The 22,833-nt window shown below is 45.0% G+C and overlaps 1 protein-coding gene across 2 annotated transcripts in view; it reads left to right on the top strand.

The window, feature by feature from the left end:
• LOC124721325 (glycylpeptide N-tetradecanoyltransferase 2-like) overlaps nt 1-22,833 on the top strand; it is a 97,836-nt gene that overhangs the window by 14,384 nt on the left and 60,619 nt on the right. For both annotated transcript variants that reach the window (XM_047246236.1, XM_047246237.1), the window contains 2 exons: nt 19,760-19,874; nt 22,482-22,698. In XM_047246236.1, the coding sequence (XP_047102192.1) occupies nt 19,760-19,874; nt 22,482-22,698 (332 nt within the window). The remainder of the gene's footprint in view (nt 1-19,759; nt 19,875-22,481; nt 22,699-22,833) is intronic.

Below are 22,833 nucleotides of genomic sequence, written 5' to 3' on the forward strand. Positions count from 1 at the left end.
TCACTCTGTGCTGCTGTATCTCTTCGGATGTCCGGGGGGGGGGGGGGGGGGTGGCTATGCCGGATAAGCAGTACAGTTTTTCCACAGGTGTGGCTCTTAGACAACCCGTAGTGATACGACATGTCTCATTCAGAGCAACATCAACTTTCTTTGTATGTGTAGATCTGCACCATACTGGGCAAGCGTACTCAGCTGCAGAGTAGCAGAGGGCTAATGCGGATGTGCGCACTGTGTCTGGCTGTGCTCCCCATGTTGTTCCAGTCAGCTTCCTAACCACATTGTTCCTGGCATCCACTTTTTGCTTTGTTTTTAAGCAGTGTTCTTTATATGTAAGAGCACGGTCCAGAGTGACTCCGAGGTATTTTGGAGTCTTGCAGTGTTCTAAAGAGGTTCCTTCCCAATCTATCTGCAAGGTTCTACTATCCTGTCTGTTTTGGAGGTGGAAAGCACAGGTCTGGGTCTTAGAAGGATTTGGTTTCAATTGATTGTCCCTGTAATGGGCAGTTAATTCTTTCAGAGCAAACAAACATGCGAGTAAATAAACGGTCTTTGAATGGTGAAGGATCCTTAAATGCTGTCTCGTATGACCCGGCAGACTTCCCCTGCCTGGCTACACCACGGGAGGAGGGCCAGGCTCGCTGTCTTGGGCTGAAACCTTTTCCCCATTACCTCCTCTGTACTAGGACAGGTGGGGAAACATTCACTGCCACAAAGCCATTGTTTTTTTGTGGAAAATATCGAGGACAAGTTTGGTGAAGTGGAGTCTATTAGTAATCAAAGCTTCTTCTGCCACCCAATCCGCAGCTCTTAGTGCCTGTGATCGTCTTGGCAGACTTCAAGTGTCAATCACTCCTCACCCATCTCTGAGTATGGTCCAGGGAGTCATTTTTCAAGGGGACCTCACCCTGCAAACTGATGAGGAACTCAGTGGAACTGCAACGGCTACTATCGTCACCTACCGGAAATCCAACGTCTTGTCTCCTCTTACTTTGCGTTCTGTCTTATTGTCCAAGAAACACATTTCCGTGACAACCACTCTCTCACTTTGCGTTGTTAACGTGCATTCTGTCACAACTGTGCTGGCCCTGGGATAGCATCTGGTGGGGTCTACACTTTGGTTCTCTTCCATGTCCTTAGTGACTGGATCCCCCTGCATACCACCTTGGAAGTGATAGCGGTTAGAGTGCAAACGACTCCAGCAATCACCATTTCCAATGTGTACCTTCCTCCAGGTAGGCCACTTGCTTATGCTGCACTATCTACCTTAATTCAGCAACTCCCGCCCACATTTCTCCTCCTTGGGGATTTCAATGCCCACCGTCCACTGTGGGGGAGTGTCACATCAACGGGTCGGGGTATCCTAATCGACCAACTTATCGTGGACTTCAATTTGTATCTCCTCGACGATTGTTCACCACCCACTTCAGTGCCGCTTATGGCACCTTCTCTGCTATCGATCTCGCGTTCTGCTCCTTTGCCCTCATGGCCTCCCTACATTGGTCATCCCATGATGAGCTTTGTGACAGTGTCCACTTCCCAGTGACATTATCCAGGCAAACAGGCCCCCATGTTGGGCATTCTGCAGGGCCAATTGGCCTTTATACATGTCTGCTGTCCGCTTTGACACCTCCCTCTCTAATTTCATTGATGTAGTCGTGCAAGGCATCTCTGTCATTCTTCTTCCTGCTGCTGGCACTGCTGTCCCCCTATCCACAGGGTCCCCTTGTCATCGGCCAGTACTGTGGTGGACCAAGGCTGTCACTTTCCAGGACCGCTGACGGGTGCCGCAGCGATTTAAGCGACACCCCTCCTAGACCAACCTCCTCACTTTTAAGCGTCTTCATACTAAGGCTCGTTACATTATCAAGCGGAATAAAAAGGAATGCTTTGAGTGCCATGTTTCCTTTCTGGGGACATATGCCTCTTTATCGCAGGTTTGGTCGAAGGTCTGTAGCGTTCTGGGCCGCCAGCAACAGTCAACTGTCCAGGGTCTGATCATCCAAGGATCTCTGTGCACTGATCCATTGGTCCCTACAGAACACCGTTTGACACACTTTGTGATGGTATCATTGTCCGCTTTCTACCCTCCTGCCCCTACAATGCTCCTTTCACTGAATGGGAATTGGTGCAGGCTCTTAGCTCTTCACGAGACACAGCCACAGGACCAGACTCCATTCACAGTCAGATGATTCAACACTTGGATGTTCCCCAGAGGCAACAGCTCCTCAGGGTCTTCAATCACATCTGGCTCACAGGTGCATTTCTGTCACAATGGCGATACAGTATAGTTATTCCTGTCCTTGAGCCTGGGAAAATCCCAACATTTCTAGACAGCTACCACCCCATTAGCCTTACAAATGTGCTTTATAAACTCCATGAAAGGATGGTCAACTCCAGATTATGTTGAGTACTCGAATCTCGGCGCCTTTTGTCACCATATCAGTGTGGCTTCAGGCAGGGCGATCTCAAACTGACCATTTACTCCGATTGGAATCAGCCATCCGACAGGCTTTTACCCACCGCCGGCACCTTGTCGCAGTGTTCTTTGACCTACATAAGGCGTATGACATGGCTTGGCGCCATTACATTTTAGTTACCCTCCATCACCGGTGTTTCCGTGCTCCCCTTCCGATTTTTATCCGCGACTTTTTGTCTTGCCGGCTCTTCCGGGTTCAAGTAGGCACTTCACTCACCCCCCTTATATTCAGGAGAATGGTATCCCACAGGGTTTTGTGCTAAGTATCATGCTCTTCCTTATTGCCATAAATGGGCTTGTAACCACTGTTGGGCCTCTGGTTACCCCGGCGTTGTGCGTTGACAATTTTTGCATCTGGTGCAGCTCCCACTCAATGGTGTGTGCTGAGTGCCAGCTCCAAGGCGCCATCAGACAGGCCTCTACGTGGGCCACCGCCCAAGGCTTCCAGTTTTCCTCCTGCTGACATGGCTGCCTCACATTCGCCATGTGTGCAGAAGCTTAATGCTATCTGCCTCCTGGCCCACACATCTTGGGGAGCAAACCATTGCACTCTTCATCATCTTTACTGTGCTGTGGTTTTGTCCAAATTCAATTATGGTAGTCAGGTTTATGGCTCAGCAGTGCCTTCCACTTTGAAGCTCCTTGACTCTGTCCATCATTGTGGGGTGCGTCTGGCTATTGGTGCCTTTCGCACTAGTCCTGTTGATAGTCTCCTCACAGAAGCAGGGATTCCCCCCCTACGCATCTGATGGAGCCAACTCATTGTTTCTTATGCAGTTGCCATTCGCCAATTCCCTGACCATCCTGTGCTCTTCGCCATTGGGGGATGTCTCCCTCCTAACACCTGTCCACGGGTGGGATTGCTGGTTGGCATGTGTCTCACTACCCTCTGCTGGGACCTCCATCTTCACTCACTGGACTGCACCCCATGTCTTTCCTCCCATACCCCCCCGCCCCCCTCCCTTGGATGGTGCCTAGACCATGGATAGGACCACTCTCTTCCTGGGTCTTTAGGTCTCTGTTGCTCCTATGGTTTACTGGCATCTTGTATGTGCCATCCTTGGAGAGTTCCAGGGTGCCACTGTCTTTTACATTGGTGGTTCTAAGATTACTGATAAGGTGGGATACACTTTCACATCTCCTACCAGCTTCGAGCACAATTTATTGCCAGGATGGTGTAGTGTATTTACAGCAGAGCTTCCAGCCATTTACAGGGCCCTCCTTTTTGTTTCTCAGGCCTCCCTCCACAGTGTTTTAATTTGTTCAGACTCCATGAGCAGCCTTCAGGCTATATATCGATGCTACTCTCGTCACCCCTTGGTCTCTGCCATCCATGACCTTCTCTCTGCCCTTGAACATGCCACCTGTTCAGTAGTCTTTCTCTGGGTCCCGAGTCATGTGGGAATCCCAGGGAATGAATTGGCTGACCGTTTGGCTAGAGCAGCAGATACTTACCCCCTTTTCCTTTCATGGTTCCAGCTGCGGATATGCGGATCTGTGTCAAGTCTCTCTTTGCCCAACAGTGGAATGCCATCTGGAGTGCTACTGCTCATAGTAATAAATTCCGCACAATCAAGGAGTCTACTGCAGTTTGGGGCACTTCTTTCCGCCTCTCTCAGGAGTCCGCCGTTTTAAGTCATTTACACATTGACCGTACCCGACTCGCCCATTGTTTCCTCCTACGTAACAACCCACCCTCACAGTGTAGTTGTGGTGCCAGACTGACGATATCTCACATATTGGTGGCATGTCCCCTTTTTTCGACACTTTGTGTTAAGTATAGTCTTCCAGCTTCCTTAAATTTAATATTAGCAGACGATCCACAGCTGATTGACCTGGTGGTCCTCAGTTTCCTCCGTGAAAGTGGTTTTTATTTCCAGACATAAGGTTCTCCTTTAGTTCTGGAGCAGGGGCCGTTTGGTTGTGATTAGGACTCTTTTTGCAGTCTCTACGGTCTGTGACCCCACGACTGCTGCCCCCCGCCACCCCCCCCCCCCCCCTTTTCCAGTGTCTAGATTTGGTCTCATCTTTTATGCTTATACTGTGTGTGTTTAACATTTTTAGCTGGCTTTCTTATGTAACCCCCTTTGGAAATCTGGGACTGATGACCTCATCGTTTGGTTCCATACTCTCTCAATTAACCAATCATCAGTCAATCTGTTCAAACACAGCATGTAGCTTGTTCCACATATCTCACGCAACCAACAATGCCATGACTCCTGCATCAACAGTTGTAATGATGATCTACCTGTCTGCATCATCAGCATTGTCCCATGTTTTTAGCACCCACTGGCAAAACTGCTGGTTTTTGCTCATCGCCAATAAACACCTGGCATTTGCCACCTGATGCACGTAATATGTTTCTGCTGAAAATGTCCATATGGTCCAATTTTCAATCCCACACAGTTTCTCAATGCTGTGGAAGTCCATTGTAGCCCTGTAAAACAGTTCAGATTTTCAGCTGCAAAAATTCCATATGAGAACATACTGGACAATTGTTAAAGTACAATACAAACTACGTAAATCATACAATGCACACAAATGCAGTTCTGGAGTCATGAGATGTGCAATAACAGTACCCAATTACTTACTTACAGCATGTTATTTAGGACAACAACAAAAGACATTACATACAGAGAGATGTTTCATAGCAACAAGGTTAATATAAGCATTTCACTTTAGCGTACAGGTGGGCTGATGTGGGAGTTGTGTCTGGTGAGGGGGTAAGGGGGCAGAGGGGGAGGGGGGAGACAGAGAGGGGGGGGGGATCAGAAAGACAGGGTGGGGGTGGGGTGAATAGTTAGTGGGTCAGAGGGAGGCTGCCCGTTTGCTGGCTAGGAATGCAGAATGGTGGGGTGGCAGATGCACAGGCTAAGCATGTAATACACTGGTGTTCAGAGCTAGTGGGGAACTGCACAAAATGAAAGTTATGCAGATACATGAACTGGAAGGGACTAACAGGACAGAGGGAGGGGAAACTGTTGGATACAGAGTGTGATGTCTGCGGGTTAACAGAGGTTGAGGCCAGGAAGATTACAAGAGCAAAGAAGGTACTGCAAGGAGCACAAAATGTTGGATTTAAATGGCTGCTTCCCAACCTGTTCCATCCAGATTTGTCCCTCTACCACTAGCTTTTCTGAACTATGCAGATGGAAGTTACCCTTGCAACACAGCCTTTGCTCTGGTAACATTCCTGGCTTCAATCTCCATTAACCCATTGCCCCCACCCCCAACAATTCTCTATTCCTCTGTCCTAACATCCCTTTCAATTCACATCTCCGCTTCACCTTCATTGTGTGCTGATCCCCACCAGCTCCAGCACATGTGCATCATGTGCCTAGCCTGTGCACCTGCCACCCGTCCCTCCCTGCATTCATAGATAGCAAAGCCAGCTGTCTCTCTCAAATCTGAAGCTGCCCACCCCAAACCCTCATCCTACCTCCCACCTCTCTCCTGCTCTACCCATGCCGCCCGACACAATCCCCATCCCATCAGTCCACTTGCAAAACTGCAATCCCTGCATTGTGCATCCAGCTGGTATGCTGTAGGGGCACAGGCGTACATGCACTTGTATCTTAGCTGGAGAAAGGTTTTACTTACAAAAACTAGTAAGTTTTCCTTCTCTTTTGTGAGTGTTAATTGATGACTCCAGGTTTTTGCTGTTCGGTGAGTGGTCTCTTTTACCTACAAATTATTTACAAAAGTAGTATCTGTTGTGGACTGGCAAGACAGCCAATCCACTATGACAGGAAGCCGAAAGGCACGCGTTTAAGCTCACGCAGGCTGGCGTGAGGTCTGGAACAGGCCAGGGATATGAGACTAGCAAAAATAGTACGTATCTGTTGGAATACTTAACTTTAATCCATAATTGGTGAACATCGCTCTTGACGGTACATGTTTTACAGCATCAATAGTAACTGGTAATGGCGCCTTGCTAGGTCGTAGCAAATGACGTAGCTGAAGGCTATGCTAACTATCGTCTCGGCAAATGAGAGCGTAATTTGTCAGTGAACCATCGCTAGCAAAGTTGGCTCTACAACTGGGGCGAGTGCTAGGAAGACACTCTAGACCTGCCGTGTGGCGGCACTCGGTCTGCAATCACTGATAGTGGCGACACGCGGGTCCGACGTATACTAACGGACCGCAGCCGATTTAAAGGCTACCACCTAGCAAGTATGGTGTCTGGCGGTGACACCACAGTATCCAGAAAGATATGCTGCACAGCAATGCTTTCATGTGGACTAAAGTTGTCTGATGACACTACCATTTTTTTAAGCTTTTTTTGTTTTTAATAGACGCATCAAATTTTACAGAACGGTTTTCTGTAAACGTGAAACTTCACACAGTCGTGTAGTCACTGTAGCAGATTTGTTTTCTCTTCTATTTGGATTACTTCCCAAGTGTCCAAGGCAGTAGTTGTCATCACAAGGCAGCTGGCGTAATATGCGGATCATATGGAGCACCAATGAGAACTGCCATTCCTGGATGAGTGACTACTTATATTAGGCACGTCAGCCAAGCGATACCACCAATTGATGCGGCAATTGCCTCGAGGGCATGGCTTACTTCTGGCATTTGTCTTGTAGCGGCCACTCACAGTGCCATGAGCAGAGCCAGCATCAAGTATGTATCAGTTTTGGACATTTGTGATAACTCCATGTTGCTGTCAGTCGGTTACATCAACACCCCCCCCCCTCCCCCTCTCCAGAGACAGTAGACAGGGGTGGGAGCAGCCCCTATGGTGTGGACTGAGATGAGGGATGGCGGGACAGCAGACAGTATGGGGTCTGGGAGTGGCCCTGGTGAGGCGTAGTCTGGGCCATGCTGCATATCAATGTCTAAAATCCTAGGACTGTCAGGAGCAAGCATGGCTGTGCACAGTGCATCCACTGGAGATGGGGGCTGCCCCTGCTCTAACTGAAATGGAGAAAGGCAGAGATCCCAGGATCCACTCCATTACCTCCGGGGCACCGAGGGCCTGGCCGGGGCAAAGCGGAGCTGATGGCTGGAGAGGCGAAGAGAGGGTGAGACAGCAAGGCATCCATGGCTGGGGACACCAGCTGCGGCTATCGAGGATGTAGCTGGTTGTGGTGGCACAGTCAAAGATGGCCCCAGCAGAGAAATTGTACATCTGGTGACAGAAACACAGGATGTACAATGACTGACTGATTTTGCCCACACCAGGACACTGAGCTGGAGGCAGCGATGGTCTGAGGCAGGGGGGGGGGGGGGGGGCGGAGCTGTGATTCTGGTGGAGACAGCAGTGTAAGGAGAGTCCACAGTGGCTGCTAATGTGGTAATTCAGCATGGCTCTTCTCAACATGGCCCTTTCTAGCAATGGGAGTGGCTTGATAGATGGCAAAAAATAGTGTGAGGGCCTCATCCGTGGAAGTAGTGTGTGCCATGGTCGACACCATCTTCTTGAAAGCCTGCACTGTACATTCTGCCTCCCTGTTTGATTGTGGGTGGAACAGGATAGTGAGCAGCTCTGTGATCCCTTGGAGCTCACAAAAATGGGCGAACAGTATGGTGATCAGCTCTGTGATTCCTTGGAGATCACAAAAACAGGCGAATAGTGTTGATGTAAACTAAGGGTCTCCTGTCAGCCATTTTCTTGGAAAATGGCCCCCATTGTTTGAGAAAATTGTCAACATGAGACCCTCAGTAGCAAAGATGTGAGAGGAGGCCGTAGTGACATTTGCTGATGTAGAGGCAAGTGGGATGTAAGGAAACTTGGAGAAAAAGTCAACCACTATGTAACATTTCCACTGCAAAAAAAGGGCCGGCAAAGTCAATGTGGAGACATTCCCAAAGGTCTGCCATGGGTCAGGGTGGAAAAACTTTGGAGGGGAGCTTGCTGCTGATGGGCACACGTGAACCATTGACTCAGTATCCCTTTTGACAGGCAGCCAATAACATGCTGACAGACCAGCTGCTTTAAACATGAAACACCTCAGTGACCATCATGTAGGAGATCAAGGACCTTGGACTGCAGAGCTGACAGAATAAGGACCTGAGGCCAATCTTGTTCCATTTGAAGGCAGGGGACTCTATCATGGAGAGAGTTGAGGCCAGAGGGTAAAGTATGTCTTCAGGCCACTGTGGGTGGTTGTGAGCAATCCCTGAGGCCAACCATCCTGAATCCACTGTTCAATGGAATGGAGTGTGCGGTTTGTTCATGTCAGCTGTGACAGCTGATGCATCGGGGGAACTCCTGAAGGATCAGTGACAAGTCGGAGGCTATTTGAAAAGTGATGACCTCCTGACCTTCAAACTTGAGATTGCGCCTGCCGGCAGACAATACAGACTGCTGACGTTTGCGTTGTGACTGGAAGGTTTGACGGCGATGTCATAGGTATATACAGACAGAAACAATGCCCAACACTGAAGCCTTTGTGTCGTTTTGTCTAGGAATCCAGGCTGAAAACCAAACAATGTGTGTAATGGCTTGTTGTTTGCCGTCAACTGAAACTACGCACTGTACAGATAGGTATGGAACTTTTCACTGTGTAGACAATAGCGAATGCCTTTTTCTGTATCTGCAAGTAGTTGGAGATGAAAGCAGATTAGTGTTTGGAGCCATGAGGGTCCTGGTGGGAGAACACTGTGTCAACTCCAGGGTGTTAGGCATCAGTGGCAAGGAGAAAGGGCTGTCCTGGCGAGTGCAGGATGAGGCATGGCGTCAATTGCAGAGCCAGCTTTAGTGCATGAAATGCTGCCTCACACACAGGTGACTACACATGAAATGAGCCCCCTATCTTAGTCAGAGCATTGAGTGGGGGGGGGGGGGGGTCGTGAGCTGAGCAACCTGTGGGGTAAAACAATCATAATAGCTAATCAGCTAATCTTCCATAGAAAGGACTGTAGTTCTTCCAGAGTTTGGGGCGGAACATGTTTTCGATTGCCCGCACGTGGTCTTGGTCAGACACATGCCTTGTTTATGGAGGAGGAAACCAAGGTACTCCACAGAGGGCTGGATAAATGTACACTTACTGAGGTTACATTTCAGGCCCTCAGCTGATACGCAAGATAACAAGGAGTGCAAATTCTGAAAGTACTGGGGCACTAACGATTCCAAATGGAAGTCGTTTGTACCTGTACAAGCCAAAGGGCATGTTAAGCACCAGCAGTTCACAGGAATCTGGATGTAACAGCAGCTGTAAATATGCGTCTGACCGATCAGTCTTTGCATAACAGTCTCCATTCTGTTGCCTGGAGAACAGGTCCTCTGGTCATAGAATTTGAAAAGAATCTGTGATAAACTGGTCATTCATAGCCTTAAAATTGCTGCACCATCTGAGAGAGCCATCCAGTTTTTTGACAGTGAAGGGAGGGGTGGGGGGAGGGGTGTGCACTGAGTGGAAGAAAATAAGAAACTGGCATGATCACATTGAGGGTGACCAACATGTCCAATTCTGTCTTCTCCACGCCATGGAGGACATGAGGAAGCAGGTGCACCCATGCAAAACATGGAGCTGAACCTGACTTCAAGTGAAGATGTACCTCGACAGATGCTGCCCAATCCAAACGTGGAGCGAACAATTCTGAAAAGGTAATCAAATCTCTAACGCTTTGGAACATAATAGCCAAAGATACTCAGATATTATTAGAAATGGAAAAACCAAATTCCTTGAAGGCATCTAACCCAGAAATGTATTTCACTGTGCTGGAAGAAACCACAAAAAATGAAAGCATGCAGGGCACATTTTTATGAGACCGCCATCAAAAACACACCCTAAACTGGAATTTCATGACCACTATATGCCGTGACCTCCTCCTGATGTAGATACACTGGAGGAGAGCCCAGCATCACATAGTTAGAACTATTGCTCGAAGAAGATGCACCAATACCCACCTGGAATGGTACTGCCGGACCCATCAGGTGCAGCGGGTTGTGAATACCAGTAGAAACAGGGAAGAATACACTGCCCATGTGCTTGCCAGACAGGGAAGGAGATGCAACCTTCAGAAAGGAACTATGACTGGGAACACTCGATGCGTTGCTAACCAAACAAATTGTTTACTCGGAATGCTGGGTTGTGCCCCAGTTTTCTTGGTGCATTCTTGCAGCGTGTGCACTGCTGGCCGATGTGGCAAAACAAGACTCCCCTCTACAGTCAGCCGCATGTGGCTTCAAAAGCCGTAGTGATCTTGAGAATTTTGTCCAAGAAAGGATCTGCATGGCTCATAGCTTGTGTGCACACTTACCTATCCAGTGCAAACTGAAGAAGAGAATCCTGGATCATGGAATATGCTTAAGATCTTCGACAAGTACTCACCGAGAAATTGAAAGCATGACGACTATAGCCGCAAAGTTCAGTGACCCATTCCATCTAAGATTCTGATGGCAGCTTCCACCACCAATAGAATTCCAATCTCGCACACGCCATCCGAGACTGCCGTCCACACCCCTAATTTGGTGACAAAGTGCAAATACTAGGAAATGACTAAGTATTGGGATTCACTGTAAGTGATAACTTGTGGAGCAAAACTAACACATCTTGAGAGGATCATGACAGAAAAAAGGATTGCTTACAATCGGTGTTGGTTATCTGGTATGCCACAAGATGATGGTTGAGGCATTGTTGTGAATACATGGCTCACTGGTCAACACTGTCCACAAAGGAAGGAAATGGAGGAAAATGTGTGATCATATGGAGCACCAACAAGAACTGTCATTCCCTGCAGAGCACCTGCTTATATCAGGCATGCCAGCCACAGGATTCTGCCAGGTGATACAGCGGTCACCTCAAGGGCATGGCCTCTTTCCAGCGTTTACCTTATGGCAGCCACTCGTAGCTTGCAGCACCATCAGCAGTGTGGGCATAAAGTATGTATTGATTTTGGACAGTTGTGTTTACTCCATCTTGCTGTCTGAGTTGGTTACATCAGAAGTGTCATGGATCATTACGTAAGCAGCTGCGGGCCAGTAGTGACGTGGGTGCCAGCGCATTGTGCAGTAAGGATAGCAGAGTTCAGTGGTAAACAGTGCTAGCCGTGAGGCACGGGGCTGGTGTCACCACACCAGGGCAAGTCTCTTGTTATGGCAACATCACTAGATGCCCGGTTTTAGTGAAAGAAATGGGCACTGGAGACATATAACTAAGTTTGGATTTTAAGAAAGTGATCATTCATCACCTGAAACCAACAGTATCTCCACAATGCCAGAATGATGTCAGACAGCAAGACGACTGGACTCCACCAGCAGCAACAGCGGGTTCGAGACCAGGCTGCACCTGCCATCTGCACTAAATCCTTCACAATACTTGGTGTCTATCCTTCCAATCTGCCACCTGCACCTGCTGACTCCAACTCTTGTGCCGAGTTGCTAGCAGGACCCAGTACCAGAACACCAACTGCCAGCTGATGTCTGTCAGAGGATGGCAGGTTGTACCAAGGCACAGCAGTCTCCTCACACCACTACCGCAGCCGTGTGTGGAGTCGAGGCACTATCTCTCTAGTGAGACGCCATAAGAGCATAATGCGACATGCTGCAGATGTCGACAGCCATGGCCTACAGAGGTTGCTGGCCTCAGCAGCATGAGATGCTGGCTGAGCAGCAGTGCCAGATAGGAGCTGCCACCTGTGCAACAGCCCCAGCCAGTGTCAACAAGAAGGGGCATGCCTGTCTCGCTATGTCATATGTATCAAGATCAGTAAAGCTCTCTTGAATTGTTAAGTGTTTGCCTGAGGCCACAGCTTGTAATCAGCGTTCATTCACCCACATCATGCCCGGCATGCCACACATGGATGTGTTGTTGTGCGATACTATCTTAAAGACTGAACAGCCGTATACGTATCAGGGTGTTCCGACTAGGCCGGCCGGAGTGGCCGAGCGGTTCTAGACGCTACAGTTTGGAACGGCGCGACCGCCACGGTCGCAGGTTCGAATCCTGCCTCAGGCATGGGTGTGTGTGATGTCCTTAGGTTAGTTAGGTTTAAGTAGTTCTAGGTTCTAGGGGACTGATAACCACAGCAGTTAAGTCCCATAGTGCTCAGAGCCATTTGTTCTGACTAGTAATCAGAAACAATGTTTCTTTTCGTTTCTGTTTGTCTTTGCTACTATTTAGCTTGTTGTCAGCAACTCGTGTAGTTTGACGTATATGTAAGGCTGTATCGTGTTGTAGTACTCATTTCATTTCTTCATCTACATCTATGAACTTATTCCACAATCCACTGTACAGTGCATGGCAGAGTGTAGCTTGTACCACTGCTAGTCATTTCCTTTCTTGTTCCACTCACAAATAGAATGAGAGAAAAATGGCTGTCTGTGCCTCCATATGTGCCCTAATTTTTCGTACCTTCACGGTTCTTGTATGAAATTATGTTGGCAGCAGCAGAATCATTCTAGTCACTTTTAAATATGCCGATCCATCCGAGGATTCCCATTAGAGTTCCCCAAGCATCTCTGTAATACTCTCATGTTGTTGTAACCTATCAGTACCAAGTCTAGCAACCCACCTGGGAATTGCTTCAATGTCTTCCTTCAATCTGACCTGGTGTGGATCACAAACACTCGAAAGTAATCAAGGATAAGTTGCACTCCAGTCTTATATATGTTCTCCTTTACAAATGAACCACATCTTCTGAAAATTGTCCATTTACCTTCCTTCTTACAATACTTACACGATTCTTCCATTTCATTTAGCTCTCCAATGTTATGCCTCGCTATTTAATCAGGGAGACTGGGTCATGCAGAACACTATTAGTGCTGTATTCAAACATAAGGGTTTTGTTTTTCCTACTCATCTGCATCAACTTAGGTTTTTCTACATTTAGAGCTAGCTGCCATTCACCTCAGCAACTATTAAATTTGATAAACGTCGTCTTTTATCCTCCTACAATCACTCAATGATGACATCTTCCCATGCACATCATCATCAGCAAACAGCAGTAAATTAATGCTTATCCTGTTCACCAGATCATTTATGTATATAGAAAATAACAGGTGCTCCGTCACTCTTTCCCAGACACTCCAGACGATACCCTTGTCTCTGATGCACTCACTGTCAAGGACAATGTACTGGGTTCTATTAACATAATGGGTTCTGTCAACATACTGGGTTCTGTTACCTAAGAAGTCTGATATATCTGGGAACCTTTTCCATATGCTAGTACTCTTGTTAACAATCTGCAAAGGGACAGCATGTCAAATGCTCTTTGGAAATCTAGGAATGTGGATTCTGCCTGTTGCGCTTCATCCATGGTTGGCGGGATATCATGTGAGAAAAGGGCATGCTCAGTTTCGCATGATTAATGGCTTCTAAAACCATGCTGGTTCATGGACAAGAGCTTTTTTTGTCTTGGGGAAAAGTCAGCTTTCCTTTTCCTCTTTTCTACTGCCATACGAGACTGGTCTACAAGTGACGTGATAGAAGCCTTAGACCTGCTTAGCAATTTTACTTAGGACAAGAATTTTCTTGGGTTCTCAGCAAGAGCTTTTGTTAAGGTATGATGGTAATATTAGTTGTGTGCGTACATCTTTTTACGAGTGCATAAATTTCTACTAATTTGGGCCTGCCATCATTTGTGTGTTCTCTTTTGATCTGAGAGTGCAACAGCCATTGATTCCACAACATTTTCTGAATTTTGCTGTTACCTTTCTTTATTCATGTATTTAACACACACTTCTCAAGAGCACGAGTTGCAGTCTGTTTAAACTTTGTCCATAATACCTCTACATCCATCATACTGGAACTAAGTGGTGTCAGTTCATCATCCAAGTGGGAAGCCAACAACTGCTTATCTGCTCTTGCTAGCAGAATACCCTCCTAGCTTCCTTGATGGCTTTATTAACTTTAGTGACCATCATCACCATGATACCATAACCACTAATCACTGTCTCTATACTGACACCATCGATAAGGTCACACCTGTTTGTAATTACAAGGTCTCAAGTATTTCCAGTGCTCATGGGCTGTTGAGCTAGATGCTCTGGCATGTTTTTGTGAAACATGTTAAAGAGCAGTTCGCAAGACTGTCTTCATCCCTTGCAGTAAATCATTAGACATCCCAGTCTATACTCAGTAAATATAAATCACTGATCTGGGGATTTCCATGCTACTGACTAGACTCCCTTGAACATCTCTAAAACTGTCCCATTGGAATCAGATGGCCAGTGAAAACATCCAACACTTAACTTGATTTCACCTAGACCTGTTATATGCAACCAGATACACTACGTCATCAAAAGTATCTGGACACCTGGCTGAAAATGACTTAAAAGTTCATGGTGCCCGCCGTTGGTAATGCTGGAATTGAATATGATATTGGCCCACCCTTAGCCTCGATGACGGCTTCGACTTTCACAGGTATTCGTTCAATCAGATACTGGAAGGTTTCTTGAGAAATGGCAGCCCATTCTTCACGGAGTGCTGCATCAGGAGAGGTATTGATGTCAGTCGGTGAGGCCTGGCACGAAGTCAGCATCCAAAACATCCCAAAGGTGTTCTGTAGGATTCAGGTCAGGACTCTGCGTAGGCCAGTCCATTACAGGGATGTTATTGTCATGTAACCACTCCGCCACAGGCTGTGCATTATGAACAGGTGCTCGATCATGTTGAAAGATGCCATTGCCATCCTCGAATTGCTCTTCAACAGTGAGAAGCAAGAAGTGCTTAAAACGTCAGTGTAGGCCTGTGCTGTGATAGTGCCACGCAAAACAAGGGGTGAAAGGGATCCCCCCCCCCCCAATGAAAATCACGACTACACCATAACACCATCACCTCCAAATTTTACTGTTGGCACTACACCCATTGGCAGATGACGTTCACCGGGCATTTGCCATACCCACACCCTGCCCTCAGATCGCCACATTGTGTACCGTGATTCATCACTCCACACAACGTTTTTCTACTGCTCCTTAAACCAAGCGAGGCATCGTTTGGCATTTACCGGCATGATGTGTGGCTTATGAACAGGTGCTCGAACATGAAATCAAAGTTTTCTCACCTCCCACCTAACTCTCATAGTACTTGCAATGGATCCTGATGCAGTTTGGTTTTCCTGTGTGGTGGTCTGGATAGATGTCTGCCTATTACTCATTACAGCCCTCTTCAACTGTTGGCAGTCTGTCAGTCAACAGATGAGATCAGCCTGTACCCTTTTGTCCTGTACATGTCCCTTCAGGTTTCCACTTCACTATCACATCAGAAACTTTGGACCTAGGGATGTTTAGGAGTGTGGAAATGTGGAAATCTTGCGTACAGACATATGACACAAGTGACACCCAGTCACCTGGCCATATTCGAAGTACGTGAGTTCCGCGGAGTGCCCCATTCTACTCTCTCACAATGTCTAATGACTACTGAGGTTGCTGATATGTAGTACCTGGCAGTAGGTGGCAGCACAATGCACCTAATGTGAAAAACGTATGTTTTTGGGGGTGTCCGGATACTTTCGATTACATATTTTAACTTCACTGTCACACTCAAATTTGACCTCAACACAGACAATATTTTTGTCAGCTGCCATGTACACTCCCCCCTACTGTAGCATCTAATCTGTCTTTTCGATACATGTTCTGTGGATCACTAAATATCAGAGATTTCTACTTCAGGTTTCAGCCAGCTCTCGATCCCAAGAATAGTTTGAGCATGAGAAATTTCCCGGAGGGCACTAAATTTGGAGACTTTGTTATGAATACTTTGACAGTTTACTAATAAAATTTTAATAGTCGAAGTATCGTTACTCTGAGTGCAGTCTGGTTTCACTATCTGCGTTTCATCTGGCAAGTGTTCACCAGAGTACTTCAAACTACCTCTTAGCGTAAAAAACCACCATGTGCACTCCACAAGTACTCTGCTAGCAAGTAACTGCTTCCTTTGTGTAGTGCACCCCTGACCTATCAAGAAGGGGTCCTACAATTCCGCAATGATAACACAGGTCTAGAAATCTGTAGCCAAGACTGTCACAGAGTCAATGAAAACTTTGGTTGAGACACTGCACTTGGCTCCAAACCAAAGGAGCCGATCAACTGTGGGAACAATGCTGCAAATTTCGAGCTCTGCTTGCACTCAATGTGCGAGACTAACCACCTCTACAAATTGAGAATGGCCTCAGAACCAAAGTGACAGGTGTGGTTGGTGCCAACATCACAACTTGCACTTAACTACACCCTGCACACTCAATAGCAGCAGGTAAGGCCGCCTCCACATCTTGGGTGAGGCCCCTCAGCTGACATACAAAGTGCACATTGGTTTTCTTCCCAGTTCTGAACCCTGTTATGGCCTCCATCACACACCTAGCATTTGAAGCTCCCAATAAATAGCAAATCTCAGCCTCCATGTGCCAGCTCGGACCCTGCAGAAGGAATAGCCACATGTTAACTCACAGGGTGAATAAGTGAGGCCAAATCGCCAGTCTCTAATTATGCCTTCTGCCCTCTGCTCTCTGCCTCGTGTGGTGCAAATGTGTTACCATCTACTACTGTTCCTGCTGCGAGGGCATGCACTGAATTTAAGAAATATACTGCTAAGAAAACATAGTAAAAGCTAAATATGTAACTTGCTGCTTGACAGTTGGGGCCTGACCAAATGTTGTAATTATCACAATTACTATTTTATAAAATAACTGAAATTCTTACCAGTTACGTGTAACTTCAAAAAGAGCACTGTTGATTTCCTTCCCTAATACAAGCTTGAGCTTACTTGTGAGATTTTGGTTGAGGGATGTTCAACCTTTCAATTTTCCTTCCTTTTTTCATTTATTTGTGTTCTTTTTTTTCTAAAAAAAAAAAAAAAAAAAAAAAAAAGTGATATGTAATGTGTGGTTTCTTTTGAATGACACTTCTTCTACATAATGTACATTGCATGTAGATAAGTTTTTAATTCCAGTATAGTTATTAGTGAATACATACACGTCTTGTATACAAGATTTACCTCCTACCGATTATGTTTCACTAATAGAAAGTACTGTCCTTCAGATGTTAAAGTATCTTTTCTGTGCCTGTGGACTAGTGTGCAGTTGAATCCTTGTTAATGAAAAATTTGTATCTAAGTTTTTAATTTGATGTAATAATTGCAGTCTTAGTGTGTGACAATACCTGTCCATAGAAACAGTAACAGGTGACATTGTGAATCAAGAGGCATGATATCTTTTAGTTGTATGACAAGTAGAAAATATTCTAGTGATCAGTGAAGTTTGGTTTGAAATTTCTGTGTAAATGTTGCAATAATCATGACTAATCCGGGATAATTTCACAGTGATGACTGACTGAACTAATTGTAACTCTTCATACCCATAGACTGCAACTCTGTCCTCACTTCTGTACCGTAATGTTAATAAAAACTACCATAGCTGTATTTTGTTATGCGAAAAGTTGTGTCTTTCTATAGAAAATCATCAGATGACGCTGAAAATTCACCAACAATCTCTGTAACTAACTCTCACAGAATTGTCCAATATCGTGACTCAAAAAGTCTACTTATCCCATATAACATGAAAATCTGCACAACCATGATATTGTCACAATTCTGTGAGAATTATTTACAAAGACTGCTGATGAATTTTCATTAGAACAAAACCTGTTAATTTTTATTAACACACGTCAGCTGTAGAGTACAAAATGATAAAGATTGTCTTCTGTACCTTTGTATGTCAGATTGCTGTTACTACTACTACTACTACTACTACTACTACTAATGATGATGATGATGATGATGATGATGATGATGATGATGATACACTGAAGTTCCAAAGAAACTGATACAGGCATGCATATTCAAATACAGAGATGTGTAAACAAGCAGAACATGGTGCTTCAGTCGGCAACTTCTATATAAGACAAGTGTCAGAGTGCACTGTGGATATCAGGAATCCGGTAAAACATCAAATTTCTTACATCGCTCGGCCAGAAAAAGATCCTACAAGAATAGGACGGACTAAAACTGAAGAGAATCGTTCAGTGTGACAGAATTGCAACCCTTCCCCAAATTGCTGCAGATTTCAGTGCTGGGCCATCAACAAGTGTCTGCGTGTGAACCATTCAACGAAACATCAGCGATATGGGCTTTCGGAGCCGAAGGTCCACTTGTGTACCCTTCATGACTGCATGACACAAAGCTTTATGCCTCACCTGAGCCCGTCAACACAGACATTGTACTGTTGATGACTGGTCGGGTGAATTATGGTATTGAGACATCATCATGAATCCATGGACCTTGCATGTCAGGAGGGGACTGTTCAAGCTGATGGAGGCTCTGTAATGGTGTGGAGTGTGTGCAGTTGGAGTCATATGGAACCCCTGATATGTCTAGATACGACTCTGACAGATGACATATACGTAAGCATCCTGTCTGATCACCTGCATCCATTCATGTCCATTGTGCATTCCGTCAGACTTGGGCAATTTCAGCAGGACTATGTGACACCCTACAAGTCCAGAATTGCTCCAGAAAAACTCTTCTAAGTTCAAACACTTCCACTGGCCACCAAACTCCCCATACATGAACATTATTCAGCACATCTGAGATGCCTAGCAATGTGCTGTTCAGACAAGATTTCCACCCCCTCATACTCTTATGGATTTATGGACAGCCCTGCAGGTTTCATGGTGTCAGTTCCCTCCAGCGCTACTTCAGACATGAGTCGAGTCCATGCCAGTTGTGTTGTGGCATTTCTGCGTACTCGTGGGGGCCCTATGTGATATTAGGCAGGTGTACCAGTTTCTATGGTTCTTCAGTGTAATAACAACAATAAAAAACTATAATGCTGAAGTAAAATATTGCTGTAAATAAAAAAAGAAATGTTGTAAACTTTTCTTACAATTGAATATGGCAGATGTTCTGCAATTTTCCCTATCATAGACTGAAATACAGTCCTGGTGGGAATGTTTAAACTGCTAAAAATCTTTGCTGTAAATCAGTGTACAATTTTTAATTCTGTCTTCTACAGTTGTTGGACCCTTATCTAGGTAATTACCCCATTGTATGAAGTGACTGCAGTGATTCCACAGATTTCACCAGATAATTTCGTTTGCAATGTCCTTTCTTACTGGTATTATGGAAATCAGTGACTGTTGTAAGTCCCTTGTCACTGTGGCACTGAGATCCCTTGCACCATTTGCTCCTCAGCACCTATAAAATGTTCGTAGCTCACCTACTTATTAGAGTAGTTTGCAATTGTACTGATAGTCAAAAAGCCTTTGACTATTATTTGTGTATGTAAGAGCGCTTTTAGAGTCATTGTCAGAGTACTTTGACATAATTGTGTTATTTTAAATTTAATAATATAATTTTTTCATGATGCAGTAATTCTGTATTGAATGGATGTGAACTTTTGTAGGATATTCGCAAAGCAATGGAAGTGCTGTCTTTCCAACAAAAGCCAGCTAAAACTACTGAAGAAGCATTACAAAAACAGTATCAGTTTTGGAACACGCAGCCAGTCCCAAAAATGGGTGAGTAGGGCTGATGGTCAGCCATAACTAATTCCCAGAACTTTTAAGCATGAGAACTAAACCCGCACAGTTATTCAGTAGTACATTTTTACAACTTTCAAAGAATTTTTGATAAAATAACTGTTTTTGTATGTGATGCAAGATTTTTTGATTATTAATTTTTGTTATCTCCATTATATTGTGATGTGCCTCAGTTTTGTGGTTGCTGCTGTAAAGTGACCAACAACTGGAACTGATTCTTTAAAAGCAGTCATAAGATGTTAGGCATTGGTCAATAATCAGGCTGCCTGATTCTCAGTACCCCATTCTCTCTCTCTCTCTCTCTCTCTCTCTCTCTCTCTCTCTCTCTCTCTCGCTCGCTCGCTCTGTATGTACTTTTACAAATACAATACTGATAGTGCGCTCACTCTACAAAAGTGCTGCCATTGACCCTTAATTCCATTATTGTACAGTTGTAAATACTCATTGACAAAAAAGACACACAATAAATGAATTATCCAAATGGGGCAGAAATTGGTAGATTTTATCTACATGTACAGACAAGCAAATGATTGAAATGATTGTAATTTCAGAAAAATTGGATGATTTATTCAAGAAAAAGAGCTTCACAAATTGAGTAATTCAGTAACACATTTGTCCTAGTCTGTCCCTTGTGCAAGCAGTTATTTGGCTTGACACTGATTTTAAAAAATGTTGGATGTCATCCAGAGGGATATTGTGCCAAATTCTGTCAAATTGGTGTATTAGATCAGAAATGTCCCAACGTGGTTAGAGGGCTCTGCCTATAGTGCTCCAAATGTGCTCAATAGGGAAGAGATCTAACGACCTTGCTGGCCAAGGTAGGGGTTTGGCAAGTACGAAGACAAGCAGTAGAAACTGTCACCATGTGTAGGCAGGCATTATCTTGCTGAAATGTAATGGCTTGTCATGAAGGCCAACAAAATGCTCTGTAGGATGTACCACTATGATGTAAGGGTGCCCTGAATTACAAACAAAGGGGGCCTGCTGTAGAAAGAAATGCCACCCCAGACCATCACTCCTAGTTGTACGGCTGCATGGCAAGAGGCAGGCAGGTTGGTGTGCCACAGCTGTCCAGGGTGTCACATTGGTAGAATTATCTTCATTGAAGAGTCCCACTTTGAAGTGAGGTGAGACATGGGATACCAACTTGACTTGCCCACCATATGGCCCGACAGACAGAAGTGATGGTGTGGGGTGCCATTTCTTTTCATAGAAGGACCCCTTTGGCTGTCATCAGTGGCACCTTTACAGCATAGTGGTAAATTGCTGATATTCTACACCCCATTTTGTTGCACTTCATGACAAGCCATTCTCTGCTTACATTTCAGGGAAATAATGCCCGTCTGCACAGTCGAGAGCCGGCCAGTGTGGCCGAGCGGTTCTAAGCACTACAGTCTGGAACCACGCGACTGCTACTGTCGCAGGTTTGAATCCTACCTCAGGCATGGATGTGTGTGATGTCCTTAGGTTAGTTAGGTTTAAGTAGTTCTAAGTTCTAGGGGACTGATGACCACAGCAGTTAAGTCCCATAGTGCTCAGAGCCATTTGAACCAGTTTTGCACAGTTGAGAGTTGTTTCTGCTGCTTGTCTTCAGGGTCGCCAAACCCTACTTTGGCCAGCAAGGTTGCCTGATCTCTCCCCAGTTGAGAACATTTGCAGCTTTAAGGGCAGGGCTCCTCCAGCCAGCTCGGGATATTGATGTTCTAACACACTAATTGGCTAGAATTTGGCCCCGTATCACTCAGGACGACATCCAACAACTTTTTCAATCAATGCCAAGCCAAATAACTGCTTGCATAAGTACCAGAGGTGGTCAAATGTGTTATTGATTTATTCAATTTGTGAAGCTCTCTATGTTGAACAAATCATTCAATTTTTCTGAAATTGTAATCATTTGCATGTCTATACATGTATGTCGTATCTACAGATTTCCATCCTCCTCAGATAATTCCTTCATGGTGTGTCTTTTTTATATTTTTAGTGTGTTTTGTTCCCTGTGTGTTGTTGTCTTTTCTCTGCTTCTTTTTGTGTTGTTAATTTCCTCAGTGATGAAATGCATGTCTCTATAGTCCAATGCCCCTACTATTTACATTTTGTCCAGTGATTGGTGTTTCAGTAAAATACTATAACTGCTGTGGCACTTTCTTGATTTATCCATGGGCACCGTACATCAAGCTACATACAAATTTTTGAATGTTATTTTCAACAAAATCAAGGCTGATTCAGTCTGATCTGTAGTATGTGACCTGCTGTTTGAGTACGTCTGAAATCCAATAATGTTTAATGTTGCCCTTGATTATCTATCATCTGAGAGAAGTATTGTTCTAACAAAAGTTTATTTTGAAGTTTCCAAAGCATTTATGATTTCCATAGTGTTCAGATTAACTTGCAGTGTTATAAAAAGAAAATTGTAGTAACCATACCAAAAACACAAACTATATGTGACAAACTTCCATATTTGGTGCTCCGGAAAAGTAAATATATAAAGATGTTTAAGAGGCAAGGAAAAGAGAAGTGTTTTGTAATCCTATTTTTTAAGATTCTGAACAAACTAGGGAATTTATGAACTTTCTATTTCTGTTTCAGATGAAAAAATTACTTGCAATGAGCCAATCGAACCAGATAAAAGTAAATCGGAAATCCGTCAAGTTCCCTATTCCCTTCCAGATGGTTTTAAATGGGATACCCTGAATCTGAATGAACCATTGGTCTTAAAGGAGCTGTATATGCTTCTTAATGAAAACTACGTAGAAGATGATGATTCAATGTTTAGATTTGATTATCCTCCAGAATTTTTGAAATGGTAAGATATGTCTGAATTATCTATTAAATCCCTTTTGGGTTGAAAAGTAATAGCTATTTTCGTGATAGTGTTAGGGGGATGGGGAGAGGGAGAGTTTTGTCATCTTGCTCACCATTCCTCCTCCCACCTCATTGC

Source organism: Schistocerca piceifrons, chromosome X, assembly GCF_021461385.2.
Source record: "Schistocerca piceifrons isolate TAMUIC-IGC-003096 chromosome X, iqSchPice1.1, whole genome shotgun sequence".
In the NCBI taxonomy this organism is placed as follows: domain Eukaryota; kingdom Metazoa; phylum Arthropoda; class Insecta; order Orthoptera; family Acrididae; genus Schistocerca; species Schistocerca piceifrons.